At 41.5% G+C, this 18,160-nt stretch overlaps 1 protein-coding gene across 4 annotated transcripts in view; it reads left to right on the forward strand.

Annotated features, from left to right (window-relative positions):
- cacna1ha (calcium channel, voltage-dependent, T type, alpha 1H subunit a) overlaps nucleotides 1-17,545 on the forward strand; it is a 52,989-nt gene extending 35,444 nt beyond the window's left edge. For all 4 annotated transcript variants that reach the window (XM_036553018.1, XM_036553019.1, XM_036553016.1 and 1 more), the window contains exons 24-33: nucleotides 4,531-4,682; nucleotides 5,740-5,849; nucleotides 8,681-8,814; nucleotides 9,167-9,237; nucleotides 9,702-9,780; nucleotides 10,958-11,079; nucleotides 11,465-11,770; nucleotides 14,094-14,262; nucleotides 14,701-14,861; nucleotides 15,192-17,545. In XM_036553018.1, the coding sequence (XP_036408911.1) occupies nucleotides 4,531-4,682; nucleotides 5,740-5,849; nucleotides 8,681-8,814; nucleotides 9,167-9,237; nucleotides 9,702-9,780; nucleotides 10,958-11,079; nucleotides 11,465-11,770; nucleotides 14,094-14,262; nucleotides 14,701-14,861; nucleotides 15,192-16,400 (2,513 nt within the window). In that variant the 3' untranslated portion in view covers nucleotides 16,401-17,545. The remainder of the gene's footprint in view (nucleotides 1-4,530; nucleotides 4,683-5,739; nucleotides 5,850-8,680; nucleotides 8,815-9,166; nucleotides 9,238-9,701; nucleotides 9,781-10,957; nucleotides 11,080-11,464; nucleotides 11,771-14,093; nucleotides 14,263-14,700; nucleotides 14,862-15,191) is intronic.
- Nucleotides 17,546-18,160: the final 615 nt, after the last annotated feature.

The raw sequence follows: 18,160 nt of genomic DNA on the forward strand, positions 1-18,160 counted from the left end.
ATTAGTCATTTTCTGTGCTTCAGTGTTATGAACTGTAATTATAATTTACATTGCCAGCATGGTAAGCGAATTCTAAACAATAATTCTAAGCAAACACAAATTATACCTGGTCTGTCACAAAACCATTGTACACTTAAGCATTTAAAGATGAAGTACATGTTTACAGAAAAAGACATTTAGACACCAAATAGGATGAGCTATGTACTGAGGGCCACATTTATGAATGCAATGGTTAACAGAATAGTATAACTATAATTTGATGGCAGTATGTCACACCGACATTAGGTTTGACAAACTGTACAGTTAATTGGTTATGCAGAGTAAATATGAAGAAGTTCCAAACACTACCAATGTAAATAAAAATTCATATTCATATTCAGTGAAATACTATATAGCTTTTCACACATATACCTTTTGTTAGCTTTTTGCGATACACCAAATAAACAAATAGTATCTATTCTTAAATTATCAGTAATTATATGTACAGTATCTGTATTATTGTATCTATATGGGTATTCATAATGTATATGTATAATCAATAATGTGGTATAAGCTTAAACCAATGTAGCTTTATAGATTTAACCAGAATAGATTTATTTTCTATAATTGTGTTAGTTTTAAAATTTTAGTTTTAACTAATGTGTTGAAATTGACAGCCCTGCTATTAACATGTATGACTTTTTCAAACGGTAACACTGCATGAGGGTATGACAAGCCAGCTGGCTCCACATGTCCAGTCAAAGTTGGAATCGGTCCCGGTCTGGATGAAGTATTGGGTCACTGTGGAGGGCGTCCTAGCAATTTCGCCACAGCGAATGTATGAACTGAATGTTTTCAGGCCATATGTGAGATGAGACATGATAAAGACCTGCAAACTCACACTGAGTGAGAGATGTAGCAGAAACTGCATGTAGAAGTTAACATGGAGGGCGATGGAAGAGTGGGCCTGTTCATCTCCTTCTATGTGTGAGTGTGCAGAGTGCAGGTTTTCACTGTGTCCCACCCACTGTCTTCCCAAAATAGTGTAGAGAGTAGAGAGTTTAGTAGTTTTTCATTCACTCTAAAAATAGAAACACAGACCCCCAAGGGCCCCTTTTATACGTAATTTATTGAAGGAAGAATTACATGGCCTATTGCATTTTTTAACAAAGACACTTACACCTTGAAGCAGCAGGCTTCCTGATTGATGGTCTGGATCATACATCTTGGCATTTTTATGTATGAGCATGAGTTTATCTCGTAATCCATTCCCTGGTTATTCAGGCAGTGACTTAATCATTCTTTTGATACAGCGTTCCAGTTCCTTGCAGTTCAGGTAGTCAAACAGTACGGGACATTTTTAAACCACTCAATGTGGTTTGTGTCATATTTTGTGTTGCAGATATAATGCTGTTCATCAGTCATGTTGAACAGCCAAGGACATAAAGGTTTTCAGCTGCTCATGATAGCCTCCTCTGGTTTAAAAGGGAGTAGAGACCATGATGTGATTGACTCATTATTAGGAGTACAGGTTCACCTCAGGGGAAAAAAAACGGCCCTCCGGTTAGCCGGGGATATTGGGGCTGGCAGCTAACTGAATTCGTTTACTAAGGCCTACTTTTTAAACCATATTTCCTGTGTGAGTGTGAGATTGCCAAGGTGACCGTTTCATCATTCCCATAGAATATTGTTTTTCCTTGATAACATTTTGTGTGCATAATGTCCTCCAGACTTGGTACAGTGAAGTACTGCAGTCATATTAGAAGTAGGGAAAGGAGGACTGAAATGTCTGAAGTAGATTGAAATTACATACTGTAACATTTTCTCATATCCTGGCATGAGCTATATTTGGCTCTATCACATATTGGTGTCATTTTTATTTGATTCGAGAATAAAATGTACCTGAGTTTCAGATGGATACCGTCAGATGATCTGTAAAACACAAGACTGATCAATAGAATTCCAGCCGTTTAGAATTTAAGATGTTCTTATGTAAAATCCATCGCCCTCCAGGTTTTGACCGCCAAATTCCGTTGATGTTCCATTGACTTGTTTTGACCTAATGCATGTGAAATTATGGTAGATATCGATAAGGACCTGAAGTTGTCCCTTATGAAAAATAATACATATGTTGAATCAATATATGATAAAATATGACATCCAAAATATAAGGAACATATATTTTAATATACTTGGAATTATACAGTGTGTATTACAAAATATACTTTATCAATTACTCACACTTTCAAATATTTATAAATTTGAATGTAAATTCTATATAAATTTTACAATATATCCCATAATAAACATAATATATGAATAAAATCATTACTTCATCATATGAAAGTGACAGTAATTGATATTTTTGAATATATGCAGTGTATTTCCACAGATATTTGATATATATTCTTTAGATTTGGGAATTTATATTGTAACATATATTGCTTTTTATAAGGGATGTCCTATTCCTATGTGATACTGATGGATGTGTTTTGAAAGGCAGACTCAGAAAGATGGCTCTAAATGTATCTGAAGTAGACATGAAATTTGAATGTGATAATTACAAGGTGATCATACTAATATTATGATTACAGTGAACAGTAACACACATAATTGTTTTCCAGTATAATCCAATATTTACATGTCACCTCGCAGCTTTAAAAAAGCATACTGACTGTTGGCACACTACAAACGGTAGTCTTGTGAGGTGTATATTCAGTGGAGGTTGAACATTTGTGTTAGTTTACCCACAGATTGACATGGTTACAAAGGCATGTCACCAGATATGGTAGCACTATCTGTAGGAGTGCCATAATAAATGAGTAATAACCCAGTAATGTCCTAGTTGTTGTACTGTAATATATCAATTATACCAGTTGTCTAAAATAAATCATTAGTGTACTTACAATTTTACCAGTTGTTTCTATTGACCAGTCTATTAGTTATAGACAACCACCAAGTGCATTGCACTTTACTTTAATGCTTGGAATAAAAGGGTAATACGATGATTAACATTGTAATATTGCTTTGCAGTTACCTGCTCATGTCTCAAGGGCATGTGCCTTGTATACAGAAATAGAGAACAAAGTAGCAGTTAACCGTTAAATCAAGTGATATCAGTGCTGTCAAATGAAGTGCTACTTAAGGCACACTTAACTATCTAGGTATTTTAGTGATTGTTTAGCTTAATAGAAATGACCAAAACTGTTAAACCGCTATATAACAGCAAGGAGTCACTGGCTAATTACTGGGTTATTACTTGGATATAAAGGCACGTTATAAATTACAATCATTAGTGCATGTCATAATGTAGCATATGCATGAAACCATGCATGAGAGGGAGACCCAGATTCAATGTAACAGCAATGCACTTTGTTTTATCTTTGAGTAATGGGCTGAAACAATTTTTTTATTTAAAGCATTAGGTTTCTTTGTTTCATACACAGCATTATGATCTAGGCCACCATAGCAATGTGACAAAAAATTGTGTAAGAGACAAAAAAACATTTCATTAATTCCATTACCTAATCTCAAGAACAAAGTGCACTGCTGGAAAGTCTGGGCCAAAGTCTTTTGACAATGCCTATTTTAATCTGACCTACATGCTAAAGAGCAGATATAGGTAGTCCTGACTGTAGCGTTTTGATTTGCCAGAAGTTTCTTTATTGTTCTCTAGACTACAGAAATATCAGCCCCTCTATATGAGGGTGTGGTCAGGACATTGACAATAAGTTTCATTTATTTTGACAGTTAGTGTGAAAATTCATTTATCTGCTTATTAATGTTCTCTCACATTCCTGTTGCTAAAAGGAGCCTAATGTCATTCTATGTGAAGATAAACTAGAAATGTGCTTTTGATACATCCAACATAACACTTTCCCTGGAGCGGAAACAAAACTTACTGACTTAAACACTTGCCGATTCCTTTTTTTTTTCCATGACAACTAATTGTTCGAGCTACAATTAGAAACAGATCATTCTAAGGCAAACTTCTGATCATTTGTCACAGAACTGCTTGAGGTGCCAGTGAAGTGACAGAGATGGAACCAAAGCCACTGCCATTTCAAAGAGACAATAAAAGCCAGGGCTCTTGTTAATAGCCTTTTATTCAGTCTAATTACCTCATTGATTCAGTTTCAAAGCCTCTTCTGCAGGGATGTCACTGCAAAAAACCAGTGAGCAGAAGACAGCTGACAGGAATGTACTGTTCTTGCATCAGTTAAGACCTCTACTCAATCTTACTGCAACGCATCTTGTCATTAGTGAAGTCAGACAAGTAGAACCAAACTCAAACTGTTGTTTAGGAAGCAAAAAGAGGCTGCTGGCAGATTGAATAGAAGTCTATGTCTGTTTTGGCTGGTGCCAGACATTTACATAGGGTACCCTTTGAAAGAGACCATGTCCGCCAAATTTTTTTATGTCAGATTATAGTCTGCTCACACACCACTGTTACATACACACAGGTATAACGCATGGTGCCAGCATAGAGGTGGAGTGGGGTAAACGTGCTTGCTGCTCACTCCCCTTGCATTGTGTAATTGTGTCGTGCAGAAGCCCAGCAGCGACCGTACTATGCAGACTACTCGCCAGTTCGCCTCTACATCCACACGCTGTGCACCAACCACTACCTGGACCTCTTCATCACCTTCATCATCGCCATCAACGTGGTCACCATGTCCATGGAGCACTACAACCAGCCCCATGTGAGTCCCCTTCTCCTCTCACAGCGGTCAAACATTAAACAGATCAGGGTTTCTTTGCATACTTTTCTCTCACTCAGAACATCTAAGAACTCTAGAACTCTTAGAACTCTAAGCTGTTTCTGTTGTTTATAGTGTTCCATTTCCCTTTGCTCACTTTAATATGACTGTTAGGCTCTCATTCCGTGTATCACATACACTAGTCTGTATTGTCCTATCATTCATCTCTGATCTGTAAAGTTTTTGTTTTGTGCTGTTTATCTTGTTTCCATGTCATTACCTTATACTGTTTACTGTTTTTTTTCCCCATTCTTCCACTCTCATCTTGATTTTATTCTTTCTATTCGTTCTTCAAGGTTTCTACCCCTCTGGTTAGTCCCATGTGAGATGATGCCTAGTAATTGTAATTTAGTTAAACTTCTAGCAATTTCTTCTGTGTGTTTCACTTTGCAAGAGCGATAGTTCGATTTTAAAGATTGCTAAAATGATACACTCCACTCTTAAGAAATGCCAATGTGAGAACCAGCTACAGGTAGTGATCAGAAACATTGGGACAGAATAATTCCTATACATGGAAACAAATGTGACCAGGCAAGGCAGTAATACTGTACCAATTGTCATGGACACAATATATATAAATAATGTCAGTCAAATAATTTTATAATTTCATTTAGTGAAGGTCATTGACTATGCTACAGCATTGTAGCAGCAACAGCTGTTTGCATGGTGACATGCAAATAATAGTCATGAGTCATGAGTCATTTTAAGTATGTATTGTTCCGTGTTTGAAGGACATAGCTAAAGGCATTTCTCAATTAGATGCTGTAAAAATGTTGTTTAAGACATGAAGTCTATTCTATCCTTTCAAGAATCAGTTGCTTTAAGAAACAAATTGTCCAGAATGGATTTGATTTTTATGAGCAGAGCACACTGTGGTGTGTAGGTTTTCTTTCATTGAATAGTACAGTGAATAGTTACTCCCTCAAAGCATCAGGTTGTGGCACAGTGTGTATACAATGGGTTTGATTGTTTGTCATCACATGATGTATTTTCCCCCCAGTACCTAGAGGAAGCTCTGAAATACTGCAACTACGGCTTCACCGTCACCTTCATCTTTGAGGCTCTGCTCAAGCTGGTTGCCTTCGGCTTTGTAAGGTTCATCAAAGACAGGTAACAAAACTTTAAAGCCAGTCTTTAAATTCACGGAGCAGTGTGTGTGGGAAGTGGTGTCGTGCCATCCGAATTCTAATCCGTGCGACCAGAGAATCTGCCGTTACTCACCGGAGTTAATAACTGACGTTGTTTAAACTGCAGATTGTGGATGAGTGAAGACACTGAGCGAGGACTCAGGAAGCACTTGTCCCAGATTAAAAATTGTTGGAGTTAATTACTTCATTAGTGATTGGATGCTTAGAACCAATTGAGGAGCTTTGCCTTCCCCAGGGAAGCGTTATGAAGCATTATGTTCATTAGTGAAACAGTTGGCTCGACTGTTTCGTGATGCCCCTTTGCGCTTTGTCCGTTACCAACCCAAAGACCCTCGCATAAACTGGCAGTGTTTTTGAGTCGCTCTGCGGAGAGATCCAGACTTCTTCGTAGAGCCAGAGCTTTTTGTCACCCTCTGTGTGCAAAAACAATGTCACCTTCCTTGCGTGGCCTTTGGGAAATCTGCTCGACAGAGCAGTCTTTTACAGGGTGTTTAAGGATGAATACACTGTGTATTTCCCCAGTGGTCATGTTAAGCGCTAAACAGACTGGGTCTCCTCACTGCTGGGCACACATGAAAGCGTGTTGAAACTCTATCTTCATTACGTGTGTAACACCCCTCCAAATACCTCATTAGCATTCAATTACGCCTGAAGCTCTGCCTATTAGTGTACTCTCCTCGAGTATTACAGACGCACTGTTGAGTTAGATGGATCATATTCCCAGATTAGATCAGTCAAGATTGAATGAAGCAAGCTCTGCTCCTCATTTATTTACACCCTAGAACAGGCATGCCATCAGCAATATACACTCAGCGTTCACAATATTCTGATTTAGAACAGACAGAACATTCTAGTGGCATAAATATTGAACTGAGACCACAGAAACCACTAACATAGTAAAATTTTATTGTTAATTTGTGAAAGAGCATATGAATGCCTTTTGCAGGGCAACTCTGGTTGTTGGAAATTCATGCAAATTGTTAAAAGGGTGGTCATTCACTCTGTTATACTCCGCGATTGCTTTTTGGCACACAGTGTCGTTTCAGCATCCAGTGTGCCTTTCACCAGCGGTTTGGCACTGTGCCGCTTACATAAAGGTCTTTTATACAAACATCAGTGTCGATAATTACGCATCAGTGACAATTAACTAACAGATGATCTTCGACAGCAGGCTTTATCTGTGGGCAATGACACACACAAGCGTGAGTCACAGTAGAAGACTGGTAATCGCATGCACCATGTAAACACCAACCACAACACTTCCATCTTCCAATTTATTGTTACTGGAAAAGTAAGGCTTTCTTGGAGAAGAAACATCTTAGAATGGTGAATGTTGATTTTTCTTAAATCCATTTATATATAATAAATGGTTAATGTTTTCAGCTTTGACTGTCACCTGTCTATTGATATTTCTGACCTTATGAGATGTATTGAAATAGCCAGTCCGAACCTGATATTTATAGGTCCAGAGAGGAATTAACATGCAGAAGATTAATTTTGCACAAATGTAGTAAATATGAGCCCATACTCATACAGAACATTTAATGTACGTATAGTACTTTTTGGGTCAACATATTCTCCAGTGTTTGTTTTTGTATACATATTGCTGCAGTAAACTCATGCATACTTTTTATAGAGTTTACAAATATAACCTATATAGTCTATGTAATTTCAAATATTAAAAATAATATCAAAAATCTGTCTTTCATCTGTTTTGTAGAACAGATGAAAAAAAGCTGACAGCATGATGTTTATATGGTGCCGGTGATTGATGGATTTCCACTGTGACTCATATTTGTACATGTCATTACCTTCAGATGACGTCCTCTGTTGATTATCATTTGTTTGTTAATTGTCATTGATGTGTAATTATCAACACCCGTTATGTCTGTGTGAAAAGACCTTAAAAAATAATTAAGAGAATGGAATATATACCCGGTCCACATTAAAGACAGGCGTAGGTGTGAAAGCAAAGGCGATTAGCATATGGTGCACCCTCATCATTGGAGAGTCTTTTCAGGACAGCTGGAACAGGCTGGCTGTTGTGTTTTGCCGGTAGACTCTCCAAAGGCATGAGAGGACATAAAGAAGTACTTCCGTCATCAGTGACATCAGCATTTCTTTACTTTCCCACCCAGAGCGACACAGCTACAGTCAGCGTTGATAAGAATGCTCTGGTGAGATCAAGGAACCCTCATTCTTCACTCGTGACACCTTGAATTGGAGTGGTTGTCCGTGGTGTTGCTAACCGCACGTTGACGGATGAGCTCACTCTCCTGCCTGCTTGCTCTCCGTTTCCCTGAGCAAGAGTAATAAAATAGCCGCCTAAGTTGCATGTGTTTATGCAGAGTGTGAAAGCAAGATGTGGTCTCTCAGACAAATATGTGCTCCTTAGAGTCTTCTAAAGTCGGAACCAGTGCGTAACAAAATCCTTTATGTTACAAGGGAGGGTAAAGTATATGCTGTTTATCAAATCTGTTTGAACATATATTAAAAAAATATGTAAGGAAAACTGGAGTTACTCTCATGTCTTTTTGAGCAGAGCATAGGCTTGTATGAGCTCTGTGGCTATGTTAGCTTGTGTTCTGTCTCCTCTCAAAATGTCTCCATTTTAGCACATGCGTGTGACAATATGTCTGTTGCAACATTGTTATATTCAATGACACTTTGGTTCAATTGCAATATAGACAATTTATGCATCTATGCTGTGAATCATCTTGGTGTAATATATCCACTGATCTGCGCGTATCTCTGGATGAGAGCATCTGCTGATGAGGATTAATGTGATTGCAGGTGGAACCAGCTGGATCTGGCCATTGTTGGGCTGTCCATCATGGGGATCACCCTGGAGGAGATTGAGAGCAGCGCCGCCCTGCCCATCAACCCCACCATCATCCGCATCATGAGGGTGCTAAGGATCGCAAGAGGTGGTGTCACGTTACAGGAAACAGCTGATATCACATTACATCACATGACATTATTGTCGTTTAGCAGAACCTCTGCTCTCCAGAGCGACTTACATAAGTTATAGTTTTTACATGTTACCTGTGTATACAGCTGGATATTTACTGAGACAGTTTTGGGTTACGTTGCACCGTGCCCAAGGGTACAACGGCAGTGCCCCAGCCGGGAATCAAACTGGCAGCCTTTTGGTTACGAGCCCAACTCATTACCACTACACCGCTCTGCCGCCCCACCCTGATGTGCCTCTCAGTTGTAAACGCACAAGAATGAATTTCTGAAAAATGGCCACTCATTGGTTCCGCTCTGTGTCTGCAGTGCTGAAGCTGCTGAAGATGGCCACAGGGATGAGAGCCCTGCTCGACACAGTGGTGCAGGCCTTACCACAGGTACCACGGGATGTGTGGGTCTGTTTGACTGTGTGAGGGTGTTTGTGTGTGTGTTTACGTATGGGTCTGTTTTGGCTGTTCGATGGTGTGTCTATGTGTATTTGATTGTGAATATGTTATATGGATATGTGTTAATATGTGTTTGGGTGTGGATCTGTAGGGCTGTGTAAGGGTGTGTTTATGTGTGTGGATGTGGATCTGTTGGGCTATGTGAGGGTGCAATTTTATGTGTTTTTGTGTTTGGGTGTGGGCGTGGTGTGTTCTGACATGTCACAGTGTTTTTATATGGGTATTGTTGTGTGTTGGGGGATTTTGTGTCTCTGTTTATGTTTTCACTGGTTATTTTTTCATGTGTTGGAATAGTAGCCCTCTCGGCTCTGAGAGTGGCTAACCCCCTGCGTCGCTCTCACCTCTCACGTCCTCTTCCTCCTCTCTCCTCTTCTCTCCTCTTTTCCTCTGCCCAGGTGGGAAATCTAGGCCTCCTCTTCATGCTCCTGTTCTTCATCTATGCTGCACTGGGGGTGGAGCTTTTCGGGAAACTAGGTCAGTGCGGCACACAGGAGCTCTTTTTTAAAATTGAGTTCACACTTTCACAATTTCACAGTCCTGTCAAGTCGTTACCTATCATTTCAGTGCTCGGCGCTGGTTAAGATTTTTGATTGATTCCGGGTAGTCTGTGAACAGTAGTCAGTTCGGCAAGCGAGTTCATTTCTAAGATTTGTTCAAAACAATAATCCAGTCCGTAGTTGTGATTAGGCATAGATTGTTTACAGTTCTATGGACACTGTTTGCTCCATCTGCAGATCCTCTGTCCTAATGTATGAGATATGTCTGTTGATCTAGTCTGAAAGGCAAAGACAAGCTGAGAAACTGCAGCAATAAAAGCTCTTTTCCTAGAGGCACCTGGACTCAAACAGACATCCCGGTGCTTGTTATCTCTGTCTGAAAAACTGGCATTATCAGAGGAATGACAGAGAATAAAGCTGTCCCCAGGGCTAGAATGCAATGGAGATTGTTCTCTAGGTCTGTTAGTGCAGAAACAAACACTAACTGTGCTGCTCAAATTTGGTTGGTTTATTCAATAATTCAAGAATGCAGACGTCACCGTTGTTACCATATCTGGATTATTTGAAACTGTATATGGAACATAATAATAATAATGCAATGACCTACTTAAATGTGTGTTTTATTTCTATATTTGGTAGAAGTTCTTATCCATTGGGACTTACGAGGCTAATGTTGCATGATGCCTTAAATACATACCATAGGCAAAATAGGAACAACAACAACAACATACATAAAGGACAGCTGGAATTAAAGTAAATATCTATCAGCCTGCAGAAATGATGCTAAAATAGAACAGTAACAACATAGTGATCAGGCATCCTGAAGAGCAACATGCGTCATGTGAACATGGACCTTGCATTCATCTTTAAAAGCAATATCACCCTAAATAATAGTGTTTAAATGGCACCATATGAGTAATGATGATCCATAAGTGTAACTGTAACTTGCGTCATGCAAACATACCTGCAGCCATGCTTATACTGATGAGCATAGCTTCTGGGTACTAGGTGTAGGACAGGTTCTGTTTTTGGAAGTGTGCATGTTTAAGTGTGTGTGTGTGTGTGTGTGTGTGTGTGTGAGAGAGAGAGAGAGAGAGAGAGAGTGAATATATTTCATGCTCTGAGATGTTCTCCCGTTCTGATTTCCTCTATAGAGTGTACTGAAGATAACCCATGTGAGGGGCTGAGTAGACACGCCACGTTTGAGAACTTTGGGATGGCCTTCCTCACCCTTTTCAGGGTGTCCACAGGGGACAACTGGAACGGCATCATGAAGGTAGGCATGTCACCAAATCCAGCAATGATGATGGGCATGCTGGATGAAACCAGCAGGTCAGATGTTAATCTCAGTCTGTTTGAACCAGAGAATTAAAAGTCAGAGAGAACACTTGGTGGATGACAGTGAATCTTTCTGATCGGTGAGCTAGTAATAACGTAGCATTAATGACAAAAGTTACCAAATATAACATCCAAAGTCTAAGCAATAAATATTTTAGTGTGTTTAGCAAAAAATACAAACCATAGATTGCGAAAAACAGCTGCAATAATCAATATTGTTTCTATCAAATGATATATATCTATAATATATCTTTAAAGTTAGGCTCCTCTGATATAGTTAGGTATTGTGTAATAGCACTTGTATCATTGACTTGTGTCTCCAGGACACGTTGCGGGAGTGCCGGAGTGAGGACAAGCACTGCCTCAGCTACCTGCCTCTGATCTCGCCCCTTTACTTCGTCACCTTCGTGCTGATCGCCCAGTTCGTGCTGGTCAACGTGGTGGTGGCCGTGCTGATGAAGCACCTGGAGGAGAGCAACAAGGAGGCCAAGGAGGACGCAGAGATGGACGCTGAGATCGAGCTGGAGATGGAGATGACACGCTGTCTCAGCGCAGCCTCAGTGGAGAGGCCTGGAGGGCCCGAGAGCGGCGCCATCTATACAGGGCCACGCCCTGACTCACCTGGACAGGTAATGCAGGGTTCACCTGTGTGGGGCTATACCCTGACATACTTAGCCAGGTTACACGGGTCACACCTGTCTGGGGATCACATCTCTCTTGAGCCACACCATGACTTGCCTGGACAGGGCATACTTGTGTGTTGTCACAGTATGACTCAATTGGACAGGTAACACAGTGCATGCCTGTGTGGGGCCACACCATGACAGCATGAATTTTGTCTTGTACACACGGCGTAGGATGTTATCATGGTTTATTTATCAGTTTCAATATCAGTTTCAGTAGCAACGTTGGTAGATCACTCTTTTGTGTGTAAACCCCAACCTGCTTTGGGGTTTAGCACAAAACAATGCCCCTAACTAGCCATATTTGGCTGAAACAAGTACATCAATCCCATTATTTCAGGAAAAATATCTCTAAAGGCTCCAAGCCCATATGGCCTGTGGGAAAGATAGAGCAATTAAGGGAAAAGAAAAAAAACTCTCCATGAGACCAGAATAGAGATAATTGTGTCTAAAGTGGACAACGAAAAAAAAAATCATTATATTTTACAGCCCGGGAAACTATGTCAAACCAGTCAAAAATAGCTGCATGGCAAAACATGACTAGTGCAGCTCAGACGTGTCCCAAACTTGAACCCTAAAAGATAATAGTTACAATTACACTGATTTATAGAGTAATTAATCACACTGTTAGGAGGAATAGATCTCACATGAGAAATCCATTGATTTATAAAGCCACTACATCTTATTATTTGTTACACCGTTTGCGAAAATTGGAACTGGGTTATGGCATGGGGGGACAAGATAGGACAAGATATTTATTTCATCTTTTTTTTTTAATGAAAGTTTCAGAGGCTAAATAAATTATTTGTATTCCGTGACAATTGAGTGGGAACCCTATGTACCTAATTAACATTGCAAGAGTTGCTGTTTGCTCTGTGGTGTTTTGTTCTGAAAATAATGAAAATTAACTGTCAAGCAAGCAAACTCTTTTCATTCCTGAACTATATGAGCTGGATTATTGATGCTCCCTGAACTTTTGTCACTCAGCCACAAAGATTTTTTATGCATGATGTAAAATATGTGTGAAGGTAGCATAAATCCTGCAGGAAATGTGTTGAGATTCTTGGACCAGTAAATTCTCTGGCTCTGAGATGAGTGTGGTGGAACTGGTAGTCTCTGGGCAAAACTGGGCTGGCCAATGCTAACTGGATCATGGATGTGAATGGAGTAAGATGGCAAGAGACAGGGCAGTCTTACTTCAGATCTGGAAGGGTAGAAGCATCTCTCACCATGAGTGGACTGAACTCTTCATTGCATCTGGGTTTATATTGCCAGCAATTTGTAGTGATGTATTTCAGATACTGTGAGGTACGCACTGGCGCCAGGAAAATTACTGTTATGCAGCTCCTTATCCTTGTAGCGATAAAAAACTTCATGCTGTACAACTCTCAGTCCTAGCTGCTGGTCGCTGCACTGTTAACCATCCATCCCTTATCAGTGTTATTTTGTATTTACTCCTGCCTGGTAACTGCACTGATGCAAGCCTGTAAGCTGCTCTGGATAAGGGCCTCTGCCGGGGGAAGGAAAAAAAGGTTAGGTGAAGATCCAGAGAAGGCTGCTGAGAACGTGGAGGAGGTGGGCCAGCAGCCGGCTGGGAGAGCAGGCTGATCCAGCCTCTCCTGGAGGTTCTTGGCAGAGTCGTGCCGTGCTCGATCTGCTCCACTGAGCCAGCTTCAATCAGTCAGCTTGCAGTTGGTGGGGGGGGGGGGGGGGGGGGGTGGAGATAAATGCTGCATAATTTCCCTCACAGACTTCTGGATTTTTTATGTGTCCAGAGAGCTGGTCCAAGAATGAGACCTCATCCTTTTTCCGGATAAAGTTTAATGCTGTCGATCTTTAAGTGTCCCATAAGTCATCCAGGTTGTGAATTTGACTGGAATTGGCGTTGGCGCAGTTTGCTGTCCGTAAACCCATTTGAGTATTGTGATTTTGCAATCATTTGATCTGGGGGTAGATTCCATTGTTCCATTTCAAGTCCTATTGTCACAGAAAGGTCCACAACAAAATATCAAATCTGCAGCGTCCACTTGCATGTTACCTTAAAAAAATCAGTTAGTCTTAGTGCCGAATAAATGGGTATCAGTGCATGTAGTTTGCCTGGATAAAGCATTTGCACTTAATTGTTAAGTAATTTATTGATTAATTTATTTGCTGATGTGAGATTAACAAGGCATTACTGTGACAGTTGTTTCTAAATGATCTGAGATGTGATATGAAATGTCTAAATTCTAATCTAAACAGGGTCGTGTTTTGCCTGTTTTGTCTGCAGGACGAGGGATTGTACAGTCCACAGGAGAACTTCCTGTCGTTGGGGAAAATGTCAGTTTCTAGAATGCACTCGCTACCCAATGACAGCTACATGTTCCGCCCGGTGAGGCCAGCCAGTGCACCCTACCCCCTGCCAGAGGTGGAGTCCAATGAAGGAAACCTGTTCTTAGGTACTTCAGGAAATTCTTGCCAGAGCTTTCCTTACACTTTAAAACAGTGTCAAGATATATGTCCGAATAGACTATCATAGGTTATCGTAGATTATAATTATAACAGTTACCTGCACTTCAGTACTGCAATCTTACAGTAATTCTAGAACATGAACATATTTTACATCCATTACATATATGGTAGGGGCAAGAGTGGATATATTTTGTGTTACAAGCCATATACACAAAATAGTCTATTTAGATATTGGATTATATGCTGCAATATATTTTAAGGGCATGTACTCTTCATGGAGTTTTGGTCCCATCTATAAGCACATTAAACATGATTTGCAGTTTATTAGTGTATATCTTCATAATGTATTTCCAAAGCTGTTTTCCCTTCATAGTGAGAATCAGTGGTTTTGGTTTGATAGTCATGTTTTCCCTCCGTCTGCCCAGGCTCTGTGTCCTCGGTCCATTCCCAGCCCTGTGTGGGAAGTTCCTTGCTGCAGGTTCCAGGGGCGTGTCCTCAGGCCCCTTACACCAACCACAGCTTGCCAAGGATCCGCCCACCACACCTATGCCCCTCCCCCAGTATTGGCAAGCCACTGTACAGACAGGTCTGTACTGGACAATTTGTAGAATCAGTGCATTTTTGTTATGAAATTGCATTATATATTTTGTATTGCTCTTTCTGTACATGCATATGTGTGTTTCTTAGACCTGGGCAGCAGTGTAGCATATTGGTAAGGAGCAGGACCCGTAACTCAGGTTGCTGGTTCGATTCCCTGCTGGGGCACTGCTGTTGTACCCTTGGGCAAGGTACTTAGCCCAGAATTGCCTCAGTAAATATCCAGCTGTATGAATGTGTAACATGTCAAAAAAAAAGTTGTTCTTGATAAGAGCGTCTGCTTAACTCCAGTAATGTAATGTACTTTTGTCTCTTGCAGATGGCGATTAAAAACGACTTCATCGATGTGCAAAGCTGTGACTCAAAGGATGACCTGCAGAGGCGGTCCAGTGACAGCCTGCACCTGAAGGTGCCCGCACCGGGTACTTTCACCCTGCCCGTGCCCCGGCTCTCCGCTCCCAGCAGCCCCCAGGCCTCCCCGCTGCTGCTCCGCCGAAGCCGCGCCTCCAGCATGTACGCGCACCGGCAGGAGTACGGCCAGCGTGGCGGCGCCCTCCGCAGGCCGTGCAGCCGGGCCAGCAGCAGCAGTGACAGCGCCAGCCCCGCGGGCTCCACGCTGGACTGCGCGGCGGACCTGGCCGACGAGGAGGTCCGCCACATCAACAGCTCTGCCAGAGCCCGGGGGGCCTGCCCGCCACCACCGGGGGCGCGCTGTCACTCCCTCTCCCCATACGCCTCCCCCAGCGCCCCGCCCCCTGTTCAGCTGAAGAATTGTAGCAGCGCCACCAGCCTGCTGGGTTGCGGAGTCCGGGAGAAGGACGCAAAGAGGTTCTACGACATGAACCCCGAGGGCTTCCTGGCCAAGCCTGCCCGGGCCGATGACGCCCGCCGCCACTCCATCGAGATCTGCCCTTCCGTCGACGAGGGCCTGGTTTTCGAGGTGCAGAGGAGGTCCTCCCTGCACAGCCAGCCGGTGTCCCCGGGCCCCCTGTCTGACCACAGGAAGATCAAGATGAGCCCGCCCTGCATCTCTATAGACCCGCCACTGGAGGCGGAGCTGTCCGCTCCCACTGTGCCCCTCACCAAAAGCTCAGGGAGCAGTATGCTGTTGCGCAGACGGACACCTTCCTGCGACTCAGCCCTGCAGCGTGACTCTCTGGACCTGCCGGAGCAGCACCCCCTCATTGAGCCCGTCCCCAAATCGGAGCGCCGCCCATCTCGCGCCGACGAGCGCCTGCCCATCCCTCAGTTCTCCTTCGACCAGTCAGACCTGAGCTCCCTAAGCAGCATGTCAGAGGTCCTGTCAGACAGCGACCAATCAACGCACTCCTCCTCCTTTGAGGCCAGACTGGAGGGCGGGGCTGGCTCAGAGCTCATCAAGCAGGAGTTTGTGAAGACTGACCCGAACGAGGGCGTGGGGAGTAGCACCCACACCGGACTCAGCATCACCAGGAGTCCCCTGAGGAAGAGAGGGCTGATCCGCATAGCGACCGCCAGGGACGGGGACACTGACGATTCCGTCGCGTAGCCAAAGTGTTTGACTCGAAATACCATTGATTGAACCGCCCACAGAAAGTGGCCAGTTGTTGACCTATGACCCCCGAGGAACGATTCCTATCAATCCGCCCCAGCACCAAGATTCCACCATTGGGATATGCAATTTCAGGTTTTAGGATGGAACTCGGGACCTTCTACAACTCAATCACATTGATTTGGGTTCAGGATGTGTATTGCGTTGTAATTAATTTAATGGATTTGCTTATTTATGTCCACTTTCTTAAAGGCACTGTATTGTGCAAAAGGCACAGTATGGTAAGGTGCATTAGCAGATAAAAAGCTGTACATATTATTCTGTATATCTTGCAGTGTAAATAGAGGGCAATATTGTACCAGTGAAAGAAGATGGCTGTATTCATATACACATATTTTTATAGAGATCTCTAATCTTTTGCACATATCAATTTGAATTTCAAGTCGGATAGTGTTTGGTTGTCCTATTGTGAATGTACAGGTTATTTTGATTTGTTTATAACAGCAGTTTGATCAATAGTAGCCTGCTGTGACCTACTGATATTTGCTGAAATTTATTTTTATTTTTTTACCAGGTGGAGAGGACATTTATTGGACATTTATATAATTCACTGAGAAACCAAACTACAATCTGTGACTCGAGTGCAATAATTGAGGTTTGGTTCGAATTTACTACAAAAAAAAAAAACTTTTGCGTTAAGAGGATAAACATAACATGATTCATGTAGTGATTGTAGAGTTGTTGAAATTACGACCGACATATTTAAAAGAACTGATATAATTGTGAAGTTCTTGCAATCAATATATATATATATATATATATTCCCTTGTTTCCCCATATGTAGCTACCTTGAAAGCAGTTGTACATCCGTGACTAGAGCTCACCACTCTTGTGCACCTAAACCCTGAACTAATTCAGTAATGTTTATTTCCCTCACTTGTCCCTATGCCATTCTCAGGGTCCTCTCACAGAGAGAGATGTCCTCCCTCTCACTGCATCTGCTTTCATTCTTTAATCTCAGATGGAACTGTGTGACTCTGTGTCGTGTTCTTTAAACTGATGAGAGGGCGCGAAGCTAGAAATTAAAATGTAATGTTTCACGTTGACAGAGAGAGATGTCTTTTTTCTCCCCCCCTCATTTTTTAAAAACAGGAATACACACACAGTGAATTCCGTACGATAGCAATCTTTTTTTTATCAGTGACTTGTGACGTTTAATGGAAAACTGATTTAAGATCCCACCAAAGCTGCTTGATTTTATATTTCAGCCTTGATATGCTGCCTTGAGGTTTGTGACTTTTTAAGTTTTTTAGTGCAGTTTTACTGGGGACATGTTACACAATACACTGTACTAGTTTCTCTGTCATTCAAAGTAAATTTATGTTATGTATGTTAATGTTATGTACAAACATAAAATGTTCATATTCTGCTTGTTACACATACTCATTACATGGCTTACTACACAAAGGTTATTCCATAGTAATTATGAAGTGATTAAACAGAGGGATTTATGGTATTGAAACAGATGAATGTGAAATATTTCTGTATAATGAAGCTACATAATTATGGATTATGAAGGGTATTGTAAATGAATGATTGTATTTTTAAACCACAGCAGGCTTCAGGTGTGGAATCAGAGCTTTTTACACAGAAATGTTTTAATTATACACTTTATTTAGCTCTTCTCTCAATCTTTTATGACAGTAAATAGAGAGAGTTATTTATAATAATCACAAAAACATCCACAATAATTTCCA

This window comes from Megalops cyprinoides, chromosome 19 (assembly GCF_013368585.1).
Source record: "Megalops cyprinoides isolate fMegCyp1 chromosome 19, fMegCyp1.pri, whole genome shotgun sequence".
Lineage (NCBI taxonomy): Eukaryota > Metazoa > Chordata > Actinopteri > Elopiformes > Megalopidae > Megalops > Megalops cyprinoides.